Source organism: Aegilops tauschii, chromosome 1, assembly GCF_002575655.3.
Source record: "Aegilops tauschii subsp. strangulata cultivar AL8/78 chromosome 1, Aet v6.0, whole genome shotgun sequence".
NCBI lineage: Eukaryota > Viridiplantae > Streptophyta > Magnoliopsida > Poales > Poaceae > Aegilops > Aegilops tauschii.
In genome coordinates, this window is record NC_053035.3 from 342920287 (window position 1) to 342944057 (window position 23771).

Consider the following 23771-nt stretch of genomic DNA (forward strand, 5'->3'; position numbering starts at 1 on the left):
CCACTCCCGACACCACCACCGGTGCCCTCAACACCCCCACCTAGCCCACTACCTTCCCCGGCCAGCGCGCCCCATCCCCCTGCAACCGCCGGCGCGCCCCATCCCCCTCGAATCGCTGGTGCGCCCTCGTCTACCCCCCCCCACGGCTGGCACCCCCTCCCTCCCCCGACCACATCCCATCGGTTGCCGCCCGCCCCCCGGCCGACCGGCTTTCTCTCCTCGCCGGCGAGCCACCCCTCCCCAGTCCACGTCCCAGCACGAGCCAGCACCGGATCAAGGCCGCGGCGGCACCCCGCGACGTCCCGCCGCCGGATCCAGGCCATGCCGACCCCCTGCGACTCCCAGCCGCCGGATCCAGGCCATCCCGGCCCTCCCGCGGTTTCCAGCCGCCGATTCAGGTCGCGCCGGCCCTCCCGCGCCGCCCTGTCGCCAGATCCAGGCCGCACCGGTCCTTCCATGGATCCCGAGCTATGGGGTCGCTGCCACCGGCCTCCGGACTCCTCCATCTCCCCATGATCTCCAACTCCGGCACCCACACCCTCACCCCTGCTCGACCTTCTTCCTACTCTCCCTCCACCATCATGGCTTCCTCCAGGAGGCATGCTCATCCCCTCCGGCACTGCATCAACACACGAGCCGCACTGCATCGCCACCCGCGCCGCACTGCATCACCGCTCCTCACTGACGTGGATCCCGCATCTCCCCACCACCGGATCCAGACAGCTGCTCGACTTCCGACGCCTCCAGCCGCCCCCACCCTTATGGCATCCTCTCCATGCAGCAGCACCGACACTACTCCGTCATCCCATAGCCGGAGTTTACGCTCTCCTCCTCGTCTCCTACGTCTTGCATCGGTGGCAAGATCCTCGTTCGGTTGTTGGGGCTCTTCATGCAGTTTGGAGCTTATAATTTTGCAGGAGGGAGGGGCGCGAGGAGGTCCGTCAGCGGCTCCGGCATGCAGTTGGGGCGATGTGTGGGTTGCAGCTCCCTTTGACGACAAAGGAGGTTCACATGTCGCTACAGTGCAGCTCGGTTGTCTCTCCGTTCCAGTTTGATCGAGGCCCACATCTCCTTCGATTCAGTTCGGAAGTGTAATTCGAGCTGCGACGGGCAGTTTGTGCCCCCCACACACCATTTGATTTGGATTAGTCTTTGTAAAAATGAGTCTTCTGTAAAACATTACATTACATGGCCCTATTTGTGCACTACAGTTGGGTTGCAGTCCATTGCACCCGACGTAAAAAGTCGTGCGGTTTTGTCGGGGGACTACAGAAGGAAAAAAATGTTTTTTTGAAGTTTACTTTGTTATTGAATGTGTGATAAAAAAATATAAAATTTATAAAATATGCAGTCTGTTGGTACAATGCTTGCGGTTCGCGCCACTCGTGTGTGAAGTTCACTAATGTCGACAGTGTAGTCTTAGATGCGTTTAAAAAAGGTTAGAAACACGACAAAAATGTTATGCAGTTCGCTTTGATTTGTGTCACGGTTCACTTCGCCCTCATGTGAAGGGCACTCGGGCCGTGTGGTGTCATGTGTTCAAAATAGTAAATTGCATCGGCACTTGCAGTGCACTTCGTCGTCGTGTGAAGATCTCTGTGTCGCCTTTGCAGTGCGGTTGGCCGTCCTTTTAGAAGTAAAATGTGAGTGTGGTTGTGTAAAAATCATGCAGTCCACTTACACGTCTTATGTAGTGCAGTCTTCAGTGCAAAGCAGTGCGGTTTTCGGTTTGATGCAGTACATACGACGATTTTGGTGTCGCGAAAAAACAGTGTCCGCATTTCATTAAAATCAAAATTACTCTTAAACCGTAAGGAATTAGAGAGGGTGTTCTACATGAAAAGTTGCGCCTCGTCGATATCTTTCCAACGGCGTATAATTTGAATCATTTCAACCAGCGGTTTGTAAAAATTTCACGAAAAACGGCCGCTGCCTCTCGTCGTCATCCGCACGATTTTCAAAATTAACTAAAAACCGTAAGGAATATCAAAAACATTTCAACATATGAAAGTTGCGCCTTGTCCGTAGCTTTCCAATGGCGTATCATACGCCTCAAATTCGACAAACATTTAAAAAACTGGAGCGAAAATAGCACTGAAAATTTCAAAAAAATTGAAAAACAGAATTCCGCGATTTAGTAAATTTGAAGCTGCTTTTAAACCGTAACGAATTAGAGAAAATAATAGATATGAAAAAGATGCGCCTCGGCGATATTTTTCCAACGGTGTTCATTTGCTTCATTCCGACAAGGGGTTTAGAAAAAATCGCGAAAATACGCTCGCTGCCACTCGTCGTCCGCCGCAACATTTTTGAAACTACTTTTAAACCGCGAGGAATCTCGAAAAGTGTTCAACATGGCGAAGGAGCGCCTAATCCATAGCTTTTCAACGATATATTACACGCCTCGTTCCGACAACCGGTTAAAACCTAGAGTAAAAAAGGTACCAAAAATCACAACGTGCAGTTTTTTGCGACGGGACTCGTGTGAGTACTGCAGCACACTTGGTTCAAACAATGACGTTCACTTGCGTTGAGCGTGCAGTGCAGAAGTGTTATCAGAATAGTTATTCTGCTAATATTAGCAGAATAGATATATATGTGTGTGTGTGTGTGTCTGTGTGTGTCTGTGTGTGTCTGTGTGTGTGGGAGGGGAAGGGGAGAGGCCAGGAGGCGCCCCAAGTAGGACCGAATCCTACTTGGGCTCTTCCCAAGCCGCGCGCCCCCCTGCCATATATGTTGTAGGGAGAAGGGGGGGTCCTATTCCCTTTCTTTCCTTTCCTCCTTCCCCTTTCCTTCTCCACCTTGGCCAGCCCATATGGGGGGCGCACCAGCCCCTTGTGGCTGGTGTGTTTCCTCTCTAGGCCCATAAGGCCCATATCTTTTGCCGGGGGTGCCCGGAACCCCTTCTGGTGATCCGATATGTACCCGGTACCCTCCGAAACACTTCCGGTGTCCGAATACCATCGTCCTATATATTAATCTTTACCTCTCGACCATTTTGAGACTCCTCGTCATGTTCGTGATCTTATCCGGGACTCCGAACAACATTCGGTCACCAAATCACATAACTCATATAATACTATATCGTCAACGAACGTTAAGCGTGCGGACCCTACGGGTTCGAGAACTATGTAGACATGACCGAGACACCTCTCCGGTCAATAACCAATAGCGGAACCTGGATGCCCATATTGGCTCCTACATATTCTAGGAAGATCTTTATCGGTCGAACCGTTATGACAACATATGTTATTCCCTTTGTCCATCGGTATGTTACTTGCCCGAGATTCGATCGTCGGTATTTTCATACCTAGTTCAATCTCGTTACTGGCAAGTCTCTTTACTCGTTCCGTAATACACCACCTCGTGACTAACTCCTTAGTCGGTTGCTTGCAAGCTTATGATGTGTATTACCGAGAGGGCCCAGAGATACCTCTCTGATACTATGAGTAACAAATCCTAATCTCGATCTATGCCAACTCAACAAACACCTTCGGAGATACCTGTAGAGCATCTTTATGATCACCCAGTTACGTTGTGATGTTTGATAGCACACAAGGTATTCCTCCGGTATCCGAGAGTTGCATATTATCATAGTAAAAGGAATATGTATTTGACATGAAGAAAGCGATAGCAATAAACTAAACGATCATTATGCTAAGCTAATGGATGGGTCTTGTCCATCACATCATTCTCCTAATGATGTGATCCCGTTATCAAATGACAACTCAAGTTCGTGGTTAGGAAACCTTAACCATCTTTGATCAACGAGCTAGTCTAGTAGAGGCTTACTAGGGACACGGTATTTGTTTATGTATTCACACATGTATTTGAGTTTCCGATCAATACAATTCTAGCATGAATAATAAACCTTTATCATGAATAAGGAAATATAAAATAACAACTTTATTATTGCCTCTAGGGCATATTTCCTTCACTTCAAACCAACAAAAGCAACATGACACAATAATATGAACTTATCATATCTGAATAATCGTATCTATGAGGACATAGAACCCTCTGTCTTCATAACACCATCACAAAGAAACTGGAGTAGTTTATATTTACAAAAAAGAAACTGGAAGGATGCGGTGATGTGTTTGGAAAAGATGTACAAGGATTTTGTTGCCACAACCACTTGTAGTTTTGAAACACTCATCGTATCCGAAACTTCCGGGAAGGACAGCAATCAGAGCATTCCTGGAGAAGACAAGGCTTCCGGAACTAACACCAATCGTAGCACCCCCGAAGGAGATCAGACTCTCGGCAAGCGCATAGACCGTGTGTTTTCAAGAAGGACAACTACTCATCGACAAAGAAGAAACATAAGTTGGCCACTGGCGCTCTCACTAAGAAGGTCACGGCGTGGACAGACGAGTCTGATGCTTTCACTTTAGGCCCCACCCTCTCCGACAAACAGGAAAACGCGCTCGTTACCTTCCCGAGGGAAAATGTTGACGTGTTTGCTTGGCAATCGTTAGATATTCCCGAAGTTCCCAGGGAGGTAATCGAGCACCACCTAGCTGTATCCCCGAATGCCCGACCTGTCAAACAAAAAGTGAGGAAACGAGCCCCAGATCGCCAACAATTCATCGATGACGAAGTTGAAGAAGGCTGGATGCATCAGAGACGTGTTGCACCCTACGTAGATAGCCAATCTCATGGTCGTTTTGAAGGCTAACAGAAACTTGAGGCAATGCATTGATTTCACCAATCTCAACAAGGCTTGCCCAAGGATCTGTTCCCTCTCACGAGGATCGACCAAATCATGGATTCCACCGCTGGGTGCGACCTATTATCATTCCTCGATGCTTATTCAGGATACCATCAAATCCTGATGGCACAAGAAGACGAAGAGAAGACTGCGTTCATTACTCCATCAGGCGCGTACTGTTATGTACGGATGCCTTTTGGACTAAAGAACGTCGGTTCCACCTTTCAGAGGGCTGTGCAAATCGGATTTGGATCACAATTGCATTGAAATCTAGAAGCTTACATGGATGACATTGTCATCAAAACCCGGCAATAGTCCACTCTCATTGAAGACTTGGAGGAAACTTTTGCCAATCTCCGCAAGATGAAACTGAAGCTCAACCTAGAGAAGTGCGTCTTTGGCGTACTGAAAAACTACTTGAATTCTACATAACTCGTCGTGGGATCAAAGCCAACCGAGATAAGATTGAAGCAATCGAGCGGATTTAGGCACACAATCACGTCAGGGACATCCACAGGTTGAACGGATGCTTGGCTGCACTAAAAAGATTCATCTCGAAGCTTGCCAAGAGAGCCTTGTCATTCTTCAAGGTCTTGAAAAAAGCTGGACCCTGAAGCAGAAGCAGCCCTCTAGGAGTGAAAGAAGTATCTCTCCTCTCCCCCAATACAGGTGGCCCCGAAGCCCACGGTACCGACAAGGACCAACTGATAACATCAGGTTTATCATAAATATTTAAGTTCCTAATGCAATCTTGAACCTTGTTCCACTGATCTGATCCATAAGATGAGGGGAAGGTCCTCTATTAAAGAAGGCAGCAACCTTCACATTTAAGCTCTGATGCACAGTGTAGTCAGGAATGTTGCAAATGTTAAGCAACTAAGGGTATACTGCTCCCCTAGAGGGGGTTGATTATGTAATATATCTTTCCACGGTCCCTGGCCACATCTCTAGAATCCACTTTAATTTTCCTTCCCAACATATAAATATATAAATATGAGCGACGCTATTCTTGCGCATTAGTTTTACACAAAATTCTTACACACTACTTCTCTCGACACTATTCTAACAGTTATTGGCTCTGTCCTGCAGTACCTAGCTTTTCCGTAGAAGTTGTTCGTAGGAATAGCAATTTTGCATAAATATCCTTATCTTTCATAATGAGCTAAATACACCTACAGTACACGAACTTGCACCGCGGAAACACTTTCATACAAAAAAATTGAAAATTGAGACAAATGGGTCACTAAACTTGCTTTGCGGGAACAAAATTACACAAATCGAGTCTGAAACGGCCACATAGCACGCCAAGTCGGTTGTAGCGACTTGCACGTTGCAGGAGGAATATTTCCAAAAACGTCCCTGTTATATGTTGAAATAACAAATTGAAACTAGCACTAGTAGTTAACTGATAGTCTGAAACTAGTACCTGTAGACACATACACTTAACTGGAGACGCGCCCTGATTCCTGCAGCATGGAAGTTGAGCCGCCAAAGTCACCTATGTCTACGTGCGTGCTCCAGGGCTGTAACTACGTCGTGCTCGAGCTAGCTTCGTACTCCAGTCAAAATTCAGAAACAGTAGCTTGTTTGGCCGCCCGGCGTCCTGCTTCTGCGGCCGCTGCGCGGTGTCGTCGGCGACATTTTGCATGCCGCGAGCTAGGACCTACTCGTCGTGGCCGAGCTCTAAATCGCAGGTCTTGGGTTCCGACTCCCAGGTCCCATTTTTTCAACTTTTTTAGCAGGACACCTCTGTATGTGTTCTGAACCTGTACTTTCTGAACCTGCAAACAACTATGTTTGCTCTGTTTTTCATGCACATGCTCTGTTTTCAGATGGACAAAATTTCAGTTGTTTCATGAATTTCAAAATTTACTTTAGGATTAGAAAAATTCAGAACATTACCTCCCTAAAAAAGAAAAAACAAACACTCAGAGCATGTCGGCTAAGATAGAAACCTTCAGAACATGTCGGCTGACAAACATAGATGACATAATGCAAATTTGATTCAGAACATAGCAAGGTTCAGAACATGCATATATGCATTTTGAACATAGCAGGTCCATAACATAGCAGTACCAACGCAGCAACATTCAGGTTTTTAGAACCTTATACTTTAGAAAGGACTAGTAGGCGCATTTTGGGTCACAATGATCTCTTCTCGAGCATTGAGGTCAGGGATTGCAGCAACATTTAGGTCTGGAACAGATGCATCTCTCCTTTCTCCATCTTCTCCAAGCAAAAGATAGCACCAGCCCCTTCCACCAACTGTTCCACCACTCCCATCAGCACCACCTCCTCTTCCAGCAGCATTTCCTCCACCTCGTGCAGCATTAGCTTCCCCTCTTCCAGCACCACTTCGTCCACCTCTTGTAGCACTTGTTCCCCCTCTTCCAACAGCATTTGCTCCTCCTATTGTTGCATTTCCTCCACCTCTTGTAGCATTTGCTCCCCTTCTTGCACCACCACTTCGGCCACCTCTTGCAGCTATTGAACCTCCTCTTGTTGCATTGTTAGGCCCTCTTGCACGATTGCTTCCATCACCTGGGTATGTGCTAGTACCTGCTTTCTGTCTCTTGTTTTTTCCTCTGCTTGTAGCACCAATGGTTTCTTCATCATCTAGTGGCCTCCCTTTGCCTTTTCGCCTATTCCTTCTTCTGGTTGTAGCAGTAGTAATTGTTCTTCTCTCATGAATGGAGTCCCTGGCATCAGCAACAAATCTAGATATATTTGGCAAAGGACCAGGTGGTTTGACATTTGAAACATGGATTCTCTCCTAATGAAAATTTAGACAGAGCATTCATAAGTCATTATAAATAATTAAATGGATATGACAACATATGAAGCAGTATATAGCTATTTTTACCTCTTGCCTCATTATATGTACCATGCTAAAAGGCACATGCATAGGATCCAGCCTTGTGTCCTCCATGTTAAAGAGCTGAGGAGGAGCAATCCTGGCAGTACCTTCCTTGTTAGCACAACTCTTGTTAAGGAGAATGATAATGAGGACCCAAAGGATCATTTGTCATCGTTGTATTGGTCATATGATGCTTGCAAGAGAGGTTTCTTAAATGGATGTAGGCCCATCATTTTTATCGATGGATGGCACTTGAAAAGTAGGTACAAAGGCCAGTTACTTACTGCTGTTGGCATAGACCCAAACGACTGCATTTATCCCATTGCAATGGGAATGGTTGAAGTAGAATCAAAATTCTCCTGGGAGTGGTTTCTCACTACATTAAAGCATGACTTGAACATAGTGAACACCTCCCCTTCACTATAATGAGTGACAAACAAAAGGTATTTTGTTCACCACTACAATGCTGTTTTCAGTGTATTAATTTCTGCATTATAACAAATCTTAGTGCTTACACATGTGCACTTCTCTAGGGCTTAATAAATGCAGTTGGAAAGGTGTTTCCAGACTCAGAGCACAGATTTTGTGTTAGACATTTATATCAAAACTTTCATATGCATTTCAAAGGAGAGACATTGAAAAACCATTTGTGGGCAATTGCAAGATCAACAAATATCACAAAGTGGAGGTTGAACAGAGAAGCAATGAGATAGGACTGCCCTAGTGATGTTGCTTGGTTGGAGAATAAACCTGAAAACCAATGGGTGAAAGCATTTTTCAGTGATTTCCCCAAATGTGACATCCTATTGAACAATATGTCAGAAGTGTACAATAGGTAAATTGCAGTACTATGCTTTCTATTGATTTGCATTGTATTGTGCCGCCATTTAATCATTTATTTGCAATGCATTGCAGCTACATATTGGAAGCAAGGGAGTTCCCTGTGATTTCAATGGTGGAATGTATAAAGGGTAAGATTACTGCTAGACATGAGAGCAAGCAGAGAGAGGGAAGAAACAAATGGACTGGTAGGATATACCCAAAGATCAAGAAGAAATTAGAGAAGGAGATAGAACTGTCTGCAAGTTGTTTTCCTAGTCACTCTGGTTTGGGAGTATATTCTGTGATATCAAGAAACTTTACATACCTTGTGGATATTCCAGCAAGGACATGTGATTGCAAAAGATGGCAACTTAGTGGCATTCCTTGCAGCCACTGTATTGCGTGCTTTAGAGAAGAGAGGATAGATCCAGAAGAAATGGTTCACAAGTGCTACACAATAGAGACATACCTGCTAGCATATGGGCACAATATAATGCCTATGAGAGATAGGGCTCACTGGGAGCAAGTTAATGGAATTGTCATTCATCCACCGATTTACAAGAAAAAGATGGGAAGGCCACCAATGAACAGGAAAAAAACACCTGAAGAAAAGCTTCAGAAGGATGCCAGCATCACACTGAACAAGAAAGGTGTGAGCATGCATTGTTCCATTTGTGGAAAAGCAGATCAACAAGAAGGGTCATCAGAAATTCATGGAGAGGAAAGTGAGAGGGAAGCAAATGAGATGGAAGAAGAAAAAGAAGATCCTTCCATTTTAAATGTAAGACATGTAATTTCACGACAGCGAAGTTCATAAGTGTTAGTGTCATTATTCACACCATACTATATTTCAGGACATCAGGACACACATGGAGGACACAACGCTGGATCCTATGCATGTGCCTTTTAGCATGGTACATATAATGAGGCAAGAGGTAAATATAGCCATATACTACTTCATATGTTGTCATATCCATTTAATTATTTATAATGACTTCTGAATGCTCTGTCTAAATTTTCATTAGGAGAGAATCCATGTTTCAAATGTCAAACCACCTGGTCCTTTGCCAGATATATCTAGATTTGTTGCTGATGCCAGGGACTCCATTCCTGAGAGAAGAACAATTACTACTGCTACAACCAAAGGAAGGAATAGGGGAAAAGGCAAAGGGAGGCCACTAGATGATGAAGAAACCATTGGTGCTACAAGCAGAGGAAAAAACAAGAGACAGAAAGCAGGTACTAGCACATACCCAGGTGATGGAAGCAATCGTGCAAGAGGGCCCAGCAATGCAACAAGAGGAGGTTCAATAGCTGCAAGAGGGGACCGAAGTGGTGGTGCAAGAAGGGGAGCAAATGCTACAAGAGGTGGAGGAAATGCAACAATAGGAGGAGCAAATGCTGTTGGAAGAGGGGGAACAAGTGCTACAAGAGGTGGACGAAGTGGTGCTGGAAGAGGGGAAGCTAATGCTGCACGAGGTGGAGGAAATGCTGCTGGAAGAGGAGGTGGCGCTGATGGGAGTGGTGGAACAGTTGGTGGAAGGGGTTGGTGCTATCTTTTGCTTGGAGAAGATGGAGAAAGGAGAGATGCATCTGGTCCAGACCTAAATGCTGCTGCAATCCCCGACCTCAATGCTCGAGAAGAGATCATTGTGACCCAAAATGCGCCTACTGGTCCTTTCTAAAGTAGGATGTTAGCAAAGTTCAGCGATGAACTAGCTAATCATGTCGTAATTCATGTCTGAACTTTGTAGGCACTTTATTTTGTAAGGTTCTAAAAACCTGAATGTTGCTGCGCTGGTACTGCTATGTTATGGACCTGCTATGTTCAAAATGCATATATGCATGTTCTGAACCTTGCTATGTTCTGAATCAAATTTGCATTATGTCATCTATGTTTGTCAGCCAGCATGTTATGGAGGTTTCTATCTTAGCCGACATGCTCTGAGTGTTTGTTTTTTCTTTTTTAGGGAGGTAATGTTCTGAATTTTTCTAATCCTGAAGTAAATTTTGAAATTCATGAAACAACTGAAATTTTGTCCATCTAAAAACAGAGCATGTGCATGAAAAACAGAGCAAACATAGTTGTTTGCAGGTTCAGAAAGTACAGGTTCAGAACACATACAGAGGTGTCCTGCTAAAAAAGTTGAAAAAATGGGACCTGGGAGTCGGAACCCAAGACCTGCGATTTAGAGCTCGGCCACGACGAGTAGGTCCTAGCTCGCGGCATGCAAAACATCGCCGACGACACCGCGCAGCGACCGCAGAAGCAGGACGCCGGACGGCCAAACAAGCTACTGTTTTTTACTTTTGACTGGAGTACGAAGCTAGCTCGAGCACGGCGTAGTTACAGCCCTGGAGCACGCACGTAGACATAGGTGACTTTGGCGGCTCAACTTCCATGCTGCAGGAATCAGGGCGCGTCTCCAGTTAAGTGTATGTGTCTACAGGTACTAGTTTCAGACTATCAGTTAGAGTTTCAGTTAACTACTAGTGCTAGTTTCAGTTTGTTATTTCAACATATAACAGGGACATTTTTGGAAATATTCCTCCTGCAACGTGCAAGTCGCTACAACCGACTTGGCGTGCTATGTGGCCGTTTCAGACTCGATTTGTGTAATTTTGTTCCCGCAAAGCAAGTTTAGTGACCCATTTGTCTCAATTTTCATGTTTTTGTATGAAAGTGTTTCCGCGGTGCAAGTTCGTGTACTGTAGGTGTATTTAACTCATTTCTGATCAAAATAGGGGACACCACAACACATGAAAACACACTACATCTATGCCAAATCTGATCAAACACTGAATCTTAACCACACGCCCCCCAAAACTCAACAAAAGCCCAAAGTTTCATCTATGCCACGGCCACAAATACTGACGATCACACCCGATCAAAACCCTAGCAGAACATGACCAAAGAGGGGAGCAGAGAGCGGGACAACTTGATTTCCTACCGTAGTCTGGAGGAAATTCGCCTATGCCTTGAGGACGTGGCTCCATCCAGCGTAGATTGCCACTGCGAGGGCGATGCGGAGGAGACGAACCGGCCACAGCGATGTGGAATAGGAGACGAACGGGCCAAGAAGATGAAGAGCGAAGGGGTTTGGAGAGGGTTACTAGTGCCAACGTGACTTTTGGCATAAGTACAGAGTTATTCATAAATTTTTTCCCTGCTCAATCTCAATCAGGACTGCGGGTTCAATGTTTACATTATTAGGGGGGTTTCTACAAACTTCCACCAGCTCGTGCTCCCCTGCCGACGTGGCGCGCCACGTGGTCGTTTCGGACTAATTTGTATGATTTTATTCCCGCAAAGCAAGTTTAGTGACCCATTTGTCTTAATTTTCAAGTTTTTGTATGAAAATGTTCCCGCAGTGCAAGTTCGTGTACTGTAGGTGTATTTAACTCTTTCATAATAGCTTTCCAGCATGGAGAGTCTGAAAACTTCTCATTAACTGAACCACATCACATGGCAACTGTGTGAAGCTTTATATAACCAAGGGATTTTATTAAAGACAATTCACTCCACTCAGCTTTTCCATAACCCAATTGATCTTATTTATCATTGCATGCATACATTGTACGAGTAGTACGTAGGAGATATGATCACAATTCTCCCGTGCGATCTTGAGGAAGAAAACAACGTTTATTTAGGGTACGTATATGGCAGCATCAGCCGAGAGGATACGCACGTACGTGGATGTAAAAACAGGAAAACAGACATTGCGATTTGCGAATGCCCGCAGCGGCGTTGCGCGCGCGCACGCGCAGCCAATTATTCAGCGACCGACGGATCGGCGCGGTTCACTCAGGAGTCTGACCATGTGACGGCCACCTCGCCGACGTTGGTGTCGAGCCCGAGCGCCGCCCACACGGCTCTGGAGGTGTCCACGATGTTGTTCTTGCAGCCGTGCGCGGTGTCGCACTCGTCCACCACCGTGGCCAGCACGCTCTGCCCGTTGTCCGCCCTCGTGATGCGGATCGTCCTGAAGCACCGGATCCCGCCCTGGTACCACTCCGTGGACAGCGCCGCCAGCATGTCGTCGTCGCTGTGGTACTTGCCGTCGCATTCCGCCGGCGGGCCGCCGTCCTCGCCGCGCTCGAACCCGTTGAGTGACATCACCGCCGGCATGCCAAAGACCTTAGACGCTGACACGGCCGACGACGAGCGGGCCACGGTGCCGGTTGACGCCTGCAGTAGTAGGACCACGAGCACGCCCAGGGCTGCGAGGCTAGCGTGCGCCATTGCTTAGCCCAAGTAAGCTCCTGCTTCGGCTGCCTTGCATGCGCTAGACTTGCTCGTGGGGTGCTTATGGCGTTTGATTCGAGCGGTTTATATAGACAACCATCGCTGTCTTATTTGTTCTTGTTTTGTGCTTATTCCTTTTCTTTCGGCGAACACGATACCCTCGATGGGTGTACTTGATATTATGGTACTAATTAACGGATTGTTTTGGGGACACTTGTGCTTGTGTACACACGATGCGTTTGGTTTTGACGGTGTCTCTAAGTGTTACAGCGGTAATACCGAGCGAATGGCAACTGAACAGGTCGCCCGTGGAGAGTGATTATATTACCTCATGTAAAACAAAACAATTTCATTTTTTGTGAAAAAAGAAACAACTTCAAGCTAGCTAATTGATCTACGCATCTAAAAATTACTCCAACAATGAGCATCAGTACTAGCAGTATGCAACTTAGTAGTACTACTGTAATTAATGCGTGTCAGAGTTGATTGCGATTCTAACTTTGTGTAAAAGATTTGGTTCCCAAGCTCCAGGGATTCAATATTTTGAAAAATTGAAAATAGATTTTTATGTTAAAAATAACTACTTCCTCCGTCCCATAATATAATAGCACTTTTGACATTATACTATCGTAAAAAACGTTCTTATATTATTTACTCCCTCTGATCTAAAATATGTCGTTGTTTTGAATTTGGGATAGTTTAAGACTATGACACTTATTAGGGATCGGACCTTTTTTAGGAGAAAGCACATATGAAATGTATACTATATATTGTCAGATTTTATGGGCCTTTACCCACTAAATGTTGTACCTCTAATATACTAACTAAAAATTAAATCTCAAAGGCCCATTTGACTTGCATAACTATTCAGCAAGTTTATATAGACAACTATCACTGTCTTTTATTTGTTCTTGTCTCATAACTCCGTCACTAGCTTACTCGTTTATTCCTTTTCTTTCGGCAAGCACGATACCCTCGATGGGTGTGCTCCATATGGAACTAATTAACGCTTGTGTACAAACGATGCATTTGGATTTGATGGCGTCTCTAAGTGTTACAGCGGTAATACCGAGCGAATGGCAACTGAGCAGGTCGCCCGGGGCGGAGTTGAGAGCGACTCTATCACCCCATGCAAAACAAAAACAATTTCTAGCTAGCTAATTGATTTACGCATCTAAAAGTTACTCCTAGAATGAGCATGGGTACTATCTTTGTTCACAAATAATATAAGATGTTCTAATAAACATGTTTCGTGTGTTTCTTCACCCATTTCAGTTCGTATGTAGTCTATATTAAAATGCCCAAAATATCTCATACTCCTTTCATCTTGAATTACTTGTCGTATAAATGGATGTATCGAGAACTAAAAATCCATGTAGATACATCTGTTTATGTGACACGTAATTACAGGCGAAGAGAGTATTTGTGAACAGAGGAAGTAGTATGCAGCTTTGTGGTATGCAACTTAGTACCATTGTAATCAGTGCGTGTCAGAGTTGACTGCGGTTCTAACTTTTTGTGTAAAACAAAATAAATTCAAGCTAGATAGCTAGCAGGAGGATTTTTGCTTAAGTTAAAAAACTGAAAAATAAACACATACCTTTGTTAGGAGAAAGCACATACATATGGATGTATACATATTGTTAGATTTTATAGGTTTCCACAACTAAATTTTGTACCACATACCAACTAGAATATTTAAATATTAAAGACCCATTGGACTTGCATGACTGTTCAACAAGTTTAGTACCACACTGCCGGTTGAAAAAGAGTAGTACCAATATAAAAGGTGTGGTGTTCTACTACTCCTTGTAGCAAAATAGAGGAAAAACACGTGCTCACTCACCCACCTCATGCCCACGCGACGCTTTGATTTGTGTTTCATGAATACCCAAGCCTCTATTTCAGGCAAGGTTTTCGCCGTCAGATTAGACCACTTGTACGAAGGTGACCTATGGTGAATCCTGCATGTGCCGCTGTAACATCCCAAATTTTCAATTTGGTATGTTATACATAGATCATCATTGCATATCATGTTTTATTGCATTTTGACAAATCCTCGATAAATCCTAAGCAACTCAAGGACCCTCGGAGAGAGTTGGGAATTTTCTCGAATTTTTCAAATTTGATTTTCCTCAAATATTAGGACGAGGATTTTGGTTTTAATTATTTTCCCTCCGGAAAAATATTTCATCTTATAAATAAACGAGAGGAGAAAATATGACTTCTCCAAAACAATTGAAATACTGGAGGAAAAATGTTAAAATCATTTATTGGAATTTATTTGGATTTTATTTGCAATTTTTATTGCATTAAAAATATTGCATGTTTTCAAAATATTTATTTTGTGTTAAAAAACTGTTCACCCTATTCTAGATTTTCTAACTAGACGGGGAAAATTTATTTTATATTTTTCTGACTTTTATTTATTTTTTTACGTATTATTTTCCGCGGAACCCTTTAAAAAAAACGTGCGCCCGCTGGGCCGAGCCCAGGCCGCCGGCCCACCCCCGCGCCCCTCTCCTCTCCCCGCACACCGCCGCGCCGCCGTGTCCGCCATGGACACGGGAGCCGCCCCGCTCGCCCGCCCCCTTCCCCAAGCCACCGGAGCACTCCCCCCCCTCTTTATATACCCCTCAACCCCCCCCCTCTCTCTCATCTCGCCGCCGCCGCCGCCGCACTCGGGAGCCGCCCCGCCGCCGTTTTCCGCCGCCGGAGCCGCCCCTCGCCGCCCCCTCGCGCCCCCCCCCACCCCGAGCCCGCACCCCGCCGCCCCGCCGGAGCACTGCCCCGACGAGGTACTGCCTCGCTGCCCCGTTCGTTTTGCCGGTTTTGTTAAAAAAACCCTTCGTTTTAAAAAAAAACCTAGATCGGTTTTTTTGGTTTTATTATTTCGCGAGCGTTCACCGAACCGTTCGTTTTAACGAACGCGTTCGTCGGTTTTTCTCTGTTAACGAACGTCCGTTCTTTAACCGTTCGTCCGTTTTTCTTTTTCGTCGGATTTTTCTGCGATTATCTCAGATTCGATTTCTGATCGAATCTTCGTTTCTGTTTAACTTCTCGCTCGTTTATCGGAATCAGGCGATTCAAGCGCCTAGAGTTTCGTCTCGAAATTCTCTTTCCGTTTAACCTACTCAAACAAGTTTTTGCTACAGTAAAATTTGACCTAGATCCAGATTAGTAAACGAAGCTTCTTTCTTTCACCGTTTGACTTTCGTTGCTTCTTTCGAGTTGATTCTTTTTGCAAACCGGATTTCTTAAGTTGAACTTTCTGGTTGATCTTTTATTCGAGTTTTACCTGTGCATTAGATGAGTACTGATTGTATGCTTGTTTGTTTGCGATAGAGTACCCGGAGTGTGCCGCTTGTTACTTCGAATCGCTAGGTTTTGCGGATCATCAGCAAGGCAAGTAACACTTTGATCATACTTTTCATTACCCAGTTTTATTGCATTAGATCTATTCCTCAAACATTGCATGACTAGGATCTAATTAAATTGTGGGTTTTGGGAAGTAGTTGAGGTAGAACCTATTACCTGTATTCTTATCAAACCCTTGGGAGTTACTTCTACGTTTGCTATTATATTGCCATGCTATGCTCGTAGACGTGGATTGGGTTTGAGAGATTTCCATGACAGATGTGAGATTGTTAATTAATGGTTTACTTAAGGTGGCAACTAAAACTCACATCTGGGTGGATTGAGGTACCTGGGTATTCCGGGATTGCCTGTTTTTCTTTTGGACCGCCACCCAGGTTCAAAGGGATCATGAGATTATTCATGCTAGAAACTTCCGTGTGCAGCCGCAAGCTATTATGGGCTCTAGCATAGTTGACTAAGTTGTGTGAACTCTTACAGTGGTAGACTAGCAGATGTAGGGGAAAGTAGGTGTAACTGTCTACCCATACGTAAGGTGCAAACACTTCTGAAAGACTGTGTCTTGGTCATCCGTTACTCAAACACCGTGTAGTGCGAGTAATCCAACGGAGGAGATCAAGTCTTGTGGGGAAAAGTGCACAAACCTCTGCAGAGTGTACAAACTAATCATGGTTAGCCGTGTCCCCGGTTATGGACAACTTGAGTATCTAGTACCTGGATTATCATGTGAATCTCATCACTATGTTACTTCTAATTAATTTTGATGGGTTATTGATGATTTTTAATTGGGATTGAGATGCTGTCAACCATCTCAATGTTTCACAACCACCATGATAGTTAAATAAAATTTATTCCTTTGGAGTAGGATAAAATTGGCTTTTCGCAAAAACTGTAACCATAGAGCTTTCCACCAGCCATATATGCATGTAGTATAGCATTATTACTGTTCATTATTCTCTATGTGTTACATTGTCAGCATATCCTATGTGCTGACCCGTTTCCGGGCTGCAACGTTTCATGTTGCAGACTTTTCAGACGACGAGTAAGGTGCCTTAGGTCGTGGTCTTATACTCAGTGATGCCGCTGGAGTTGATGGACTCACTTATCTTCCAAGTCTTCCGCTGTTATCGTTATTAGATGGCCTTAAGCCATGTTTATCATACTTAATCTCTTTAGAGATATTCGATGTAATAAGTGTGTGATTGCTACTCTGTTATAAATCCTCCATTTGTACTGTGTGTGTCAGCATTACTGATCCAGGGATAACACTGGTGCACAGCAGCACAGACCATTTGAGGTCTGGTCGCTACAGCCGCGTGGTATTATTTTGGTACACGGATGTGTAGAAATGTGTTGTGGATTCGGTGTTTTGTTTTAAATTTTTTGAACTGGTGTTGCGGTTCGTTTGGCTGCTTTAGTATTTTCGTACTGCATGTGGGATAGGCTGTCAGTATGGAACTTGCGCCCTGACACCTTTTTCTGCTTCGATGCTTCTTCGTATCTCGGCTGGTCGTCCGTTTGCGTCTTCGCCGCTGCTGCCCAATCGATTCGGTTCCTGCCGCTGTTGGTGAGATGTTGTGTCGCTTCCTGAATGTATAAGAGTTAATACCATTTTTAGTACATAAACTTGTCCCGGTGGAAACAAATTCATACGAAAACTAAAAACCTCTATAAAAGTGGTCCTTAAACTTGTCTAACAGAACATTTTCATACAATTCCGTCAATTCTACCTGTGCACCGTCTCCTGCTGTTATAACAGCGCGTCAGGTTGGAACCGGGCCCACTTGTCAGTGTAACAGAGAATGAATAAACAAAACAATAAAACAGATCGCCGTGGGGAATCAAACTAAAAAGACCTCCCGCACATGCAGCTCTGCTGCGCCAGCGAGCTAACCACCCGAGTCGACGACACTTGTTGTACTAAATTGAGTTGCAATTCTTTATATTAGTTTCTTGACGCAAAGTTCAATCAATTCCTATATTATTTGCATGATGAGGCACAGTTTGGACTGACTAAAAGCAACTCTAACGAGCCGACCCAAAATGTCCGTCTGCATCCGTTTGGGTCGGCGCGGACAAATGTGGAGGCCCAACGCGCAGACCCAAACTCAAAAAGCGTCCGCGCCGACGCATTTGCGGCCGAAATGTGTCGGCGCGGACGCCTCGTGCATCTTCTCGGTGTCCGCCGCATCCCCACCTGGCAGCCGTCCAACAACCGCAGTCAGCTTAATTTATGACGGCCGCCCACCTCGGGTCCACACATCAGCGACGACGGTCAACCTTTTTTAATCCGAGGGGGGGGGGCGTCCTCATCCGCTTCTAGAAGCCCCTCCGTCCCTATCTTGCCACCCTCTCCGCTCCCTCGTCGGCGGCAACCCTAGCCACCTCTATCATAGCAAATGGGGTTCTTCTACGGCTTCGGCTCCGGCAAAGCCAAGGGCAAGGCCCCGGCCACCCCTCTCCCCCGCCTCCCCCCGCCTCCGCCAGCCGAGGCAGCGCCTTAACGTGCCAGTCCACCAGGCGGAGTGGCACTGGCAGCACCGCGTGCCTCTCCCCTACCCAGACGTGACCCTGCCGCACGACTGACATTTGAATCCGGATAGGATCCCAGTGCCGGCTGCGCCACGGTCGGCCAGGGCGCACACGGAGGAGGTGCGGCGCCGATGTGTGCTGCTGACACCGGAGCAGCGCAGCGACGCGGCGTACGCCTTCAGCTCGCCTAACTGGGCTCGTTGGTTCGTCTTCGAGCACGAGGAGGCGAGGCGACGCGGCATCCGCGAAGTCGCCCGCACCTCGCCGCCGCAACCGCTCATCGTCCGCGACGAGGACCAGGAGGCGGAGGCCGCCTACCAGGCGGCATTGCGGCTGTCTTCCGGGAGAGTGAGGAGGACAAGAGGCGCAGGGTGGCGGAGAAGGAGGAATAGGAGGCGGCGTACCAGGCTGCCATGGCGGAGGCCATGGCCCTCTCCGCGGCGGGCAACTGCGTCGTGCCGCTGGTCGCCCCGTCGTCCCCGGTCAAGGCCAAGCCGACCATCGTGACCTTGATGTAAGAGCATCTCCAGCCGCGCCCCCAACAAGCCCCCCCCCCAGGCCACCTTTTGGGCGCCGGCGGGCAAAAAACGCCCCACTCGGGCCCCAGGACCTCAGTTTTCGCCGGATTATACAAAAAATACAGCCGGCGAGCCCCGGCCCCAAGCCACGCACCGGTGGGCGCAGCCCTCACACGGGCACGGCTAGCGGCGGCCTCCACGCATAGCAGAACGCCGGCGCCACCGATGGCCATGGCGGAGGAGGAAGGACGGGGTGGCCTGGGGTCGTCGCCGGCGAGCTCGAGTCCGGTGTGGTGGGCATGCCCAAAAGGTGTTTGTTGGAATCACCGGACACTGAAACTGAAAAAAAAAAGAAAAAATGCACCCCCCTCCCCCCCCATACCAAAAATTTCGCCTGGGCAACCCCAGGAGGCGTTTGATGCTCTAATTTTTTTTTATGTTTGAGGTGTTTTGTATTTCCGGTAGATCTTTATAATAAATCTGATAATTTTCTCGAAAAAATAAAAATGGACCATTAAACATATATTTAGCGAGGAATACAACTCTCGGTAAGAAAAAAAAAATAAGTTTAAACTGTGCGTCACTGCAAGTGTAGAAATAGTTCAGCTCTCTCTAAGGCAACAACTTAATTCGGTTGGGTTGGCCAGCGCGCTACGGTCTCACAGCTGCTCGAGGTCCTCTGTTCGAATCCATTCCCGCCCTTTCTGTCTTATGTTTTGTTTATTCTTTCTCTGTGACACTGACAAGTGGGCCCAGCTCCACATTAGTGAACCTGACGCGCGTTACAACAGCAAGAGACCGTGCACCGGTAGAATTGACGGAATTGTATGAAAATGTTCTGTTAGGCAAGTTTGAGAACCATTTTTATAGGGGTTTTTAGTTCTTGTATGAATCTGTTCCCATCAGGATAAGTTTATGTACTAAAAATGGTATTAACTCAATGTATAATGTGGTTAGTATAATTCTGCTAACATCCATACGGCACCGCTCCACCGTCGTACTATTGTTGCATATATAATGATAGCGCTGGGTGGTTCGAGAGAAACCCCGTTGATTCAAAGCCACCGCTCCACCGCCGTACAAAACTATAAATAGGCTTTCGTCCTTCACCTTTCCCAGCCCTCCCAGCCGTCCACATCTGCCGTCTCTTCTCTGCGTAGACACACCAACCGGACTCTAAGCGCGGTCACCTCCACCAGCTACGTGCTCCGCAGCCCACGGCAGCCCGCTCGCCACGGCCATGCTCCCCACGCCTCGCCTGTCCCGACGGCCCTCTCAGACTGCCTCTCCCGGGCAACACAACGACGGCGGCGGTGGCGACGGCGACAGCATACAGCGGGAGCAGGCGGAGCAGCGCGACCCCTCTCCCTTGACCTCCCTCAGCAGCGTCGCGCCTTCTCAGCCACAACCTCTAACCGCTGGCGGCTGGCGGCAGAAGCGAGCGGCTGGCCAGATGCCTCCTCCAGCCTTGCCGTGATTAGTATTACACAGATGGGTGATGCACACATACTTCACCCGGTGTATCTGTTCATGTATGTTGTTATTAGCTAATTAGACAAAATTCCTCTGTTTGTATGGTGTTTGTGATGATGCTATCAATTCACTAAACACTAAAATACCGGGTTGTGCTTTCAAATCTAGCAAATTAATTTTCTCTATTGCTTCTTTTCCAGGCAGAAGTATTAGATCTATTCTATGCCACGAGTCTTACTGTCAAAAAATTATATAAGCAGCGCCTGATGATTATAGGTAACTTATATTAAGAACTTTGTTTTAGGAGCACAATTTGGATAAATTTGCAGTTTTGCACCAATGAAAAAGGTATTACATACCAGATAAAAGATAGAAGCCAGGCTGAACATTGTGATCCTACAGCAGATATGCCAAGTGCTTCCTCATGAAATGGATAGTAGTGTCGCTGATGAAAAAAGTAGATCGGCCAATCTAGGTAGCATCAGAAGTGGTCTCCATCAGAAAGTAAACTGCCTAATGCCATCTTCCGAGAAGGCTGGACATGCAAAAATTGACAAGAAAGTAGTGTTGGACAGTTCGCTCTTCAACAATGAATAAATTCATTTTATTACTGTATAGCCATGGTGGCAATCTTTTTCGGATAACAAGAAACAATTTGCTCAAATAATCTCAGCAGAGATAACATTGCGGTCTATCAGGAAAAAAAGTTAGCTATTTAATTAAATAGAAAACTCTGTCACTCATTGCAACAGATGCTAAACAATTAGACTAACTGACAGAAAAGTATATATAGAGTAGTTACATTTCTTTATTCCAAAAACAGATGATGGATGTTAATCGTACAAGAACACGAGGATGACGAACATAAATTGATCACATATATTATCACCACGGGTCGATTTAATTGGTGGTAATTTTTCTTTGCGATGGAAACAAAGTGGAATCAAATGATTCAAACAACCAAAAGAAAGGGAACAAAGGATGCTTACGGAGCTGAATGAGTCAGGGTGCTCTACTACTGAATTGCAAGTAATAATAGGTAGATCCAGCGACTCAGTGGCAGATGTTAATCGACCCCACAATGTCAGGCAGCCGCCCTTTCTTTGCCCGGAAGTCACCACTGAAATTACAGCAAGAAATATGAAGTAATTTGTATCTTCCATGTTGGGGCTGTACCAGTGTATTGACTCCGTCAATGCATCAACCTGGAAGAAGAAGAACTGTTTGTGGAGTGGGGAATTTCTTTTCTGAGGAGAAAAATGTTTAGTACGTCTCTAAGTTACTGAACTGTCCCCCTAGACAAAGATGAGTTTAATATTGCCCGTTGACACAGAGAAGGCCTACTATCACATACCGCTTATTGGACCGTCTAACATTAGTCTCATTCCAAAGCCCACATATCCAGCAAAGGAGCTTACATCAAAGAGAAAGCTACAAATTGGATGATTGGTCTCTATGAAATTGATGTTATACTTATTTTATTTTTGAAAAGGGGATTACCCCAGCCTCTGCATCAAATGATGCACACAGCCGCGCCATATTATTAAACATAAATCAAGTTCCAGTCAGCGAGTTCCAGACTTATTTCATCAAGTAGTTTTCTTCTATTTGAACTCAATTTCTTCAATTGCTCTGAGCCGTGAGCTTATATTAGCCGGGAGCTCATATATATTTGGCGTTGTGAACTCATTTTAGTTTTATTTATGAAATCATTATGTGAACTCCTTACTTTTTTTGGGAGATGTGAATTCAGATTCATCTATGAATCATGGTTGAAGAGTCCCTTGCCAATGTACGAAGGTCTACATACGTGTGCCACTTCTACCTACAATTCCATTGCTGCTTTTGAATAAGATACAACAAGTGCAACAAAACAGATTGCAGCAAGTAGCTTATGGACTGAAATTTGCAATATTACTCATTTGTCATATTGTCGCTCATTTGATCCTGGCTGTGAAACTAAACGTGACATGCTATTCTTCATGTAATTTCCAAATCGCAATCCATAATCAAGCAAAAGATTACAACAAACGTGACTTACATGTTGCTTGCATTCAACATCTTCAGGACCTACACACGCATCCATCTCCTCCTCCGGCCGCTGCTGCCATCACGCCACTTGCTCAGGACCTGCACAAGGCATCGTCTTCTCTTAAGCACCACCCTCTCCACTAAAACACTTCTCTAGCAGGGGAGGGCGAGTTGCGCCAATGAGCCGAGGGGATGGCAAGCACCCGCAGAGAGCTGCGCTATCACGCGCAGGCGTGGGGGAGAACCCGCAGCGAGCTGAGGTATCTAGCGCAGGCATCCGCGAGGCGAGGACGAACTGCGCCGGCGCCTGCAGACGTGGACGAGAACCGGCAGCGAGTCGCAGTGGCTCGCTCGGGCATCAGCGTGGGTGAGCACCGTCAGGGAGCTACGGTTGCTCGCACAGGCGTGGGCAAGCTAGGGCGGAGAGCTGCTGTGGCTTGCGCTGGCAGCGGTGAGGTTCGACGACGAGCAACCCGTGACGACAAGAGCGAGGTAGCCTGAGAGCAATCCTTATCCAACCAGTCCACACGCATCAGATAAGGTTAGATAGGATCAGGGGCACTTTGGTCTTTCAGGTGCCTAGAAAATGGAAAAGAAAAAGGGAAAGTAATGGAAAAAGGAGAAATTGCATGGTAATGAAAGTGAACATGAATTGGATGGCATTTTTTGAAGCAAATCTTGATGGTGACAATTCTGCGAAGCCCCGTGTTGAAAGTGACAAGTAACCAATTTTCTTTAAAAATACGATAATTCTAACTTTCTTTTATTGTCGGTTTGGCCCATGTTCAAATTGGGCCACAAGGCAGTCAACTGCTTGCAATTGACTAGGACTAATCTGTACACCAAGCGCTCTCACAATCATCCACGGAGGTAGGGATGGCAATGGGTACCCATTACCCGCGTACCCTGTGGGTAAAAACCCTATTAGGGTAAGGGTATGGGATAAAAAATTACCCATGGGTACTTAAATGGGAAAATATCATACCCATCGGGTAGAGAGGGTACGGGTATGGGATCGTATAACCCATGCCCGCGTACCCATGTACCCATCTAAAATGTTGACAGGTGGGTTTCCGTTAATATCCCAATGTATTCATTTCCCTCCTAATCATGCTAGGTAAAAACTCTAATATGTATTCAAATTATCTCTATAATTTATCATGATTTCGTGAACTTAAAGTGTATGCATATGTGTTGTTATTT

General features: G+C 45.9%; 1 protein-coding gene and 1 non-coding gene across 3 annotated transcripts; both read right to left on the minus strand.

The window, feature by feature from the left end:
- Window positions 1–11934: 11934 nt before the first annotated feature.
- LOC123493339 (putative ripening-related protein 6) lies at window positions 11935–15103 on the minus strand. Its single transcript, XM_045232225.2, has one exon. It carries the CDS (start codon window positions 12634–12636, stop codon window positions 12199–12201), a length of 438 nt encoding a protein of 145 aa, XP_045088160.1. The 5' UTR covers window positions 12637–15103; the 3' UTR covers window positions 11935–12198.
- Window positions 15104–17381: 2278 nt separating this feature from the next.
- On the minus strand, window positions 17382–23048 carry LOC109733367 (uncharacterized). 2 transcript variants are annotated; one of them, XR_002225617.4, is made up of 5 exons: window positions 22772–23048; window positions 22579–22667; window positions 21527–21657; window positions 20897–21072; window positions 17382–17601 (listed from the first exon to the last, which is right to left on the minus strand). It is a non-coding gene; the product is annotated as an uncharacterized protein (transcript). The 2 variants fall into 2 exon arrangements; XR_006662120.2 differs by having other exon boundaries at window positions 21527–21742.
- Between the last annotated feature and the right edge of the window lie 723 nt (window positions 23049–23771).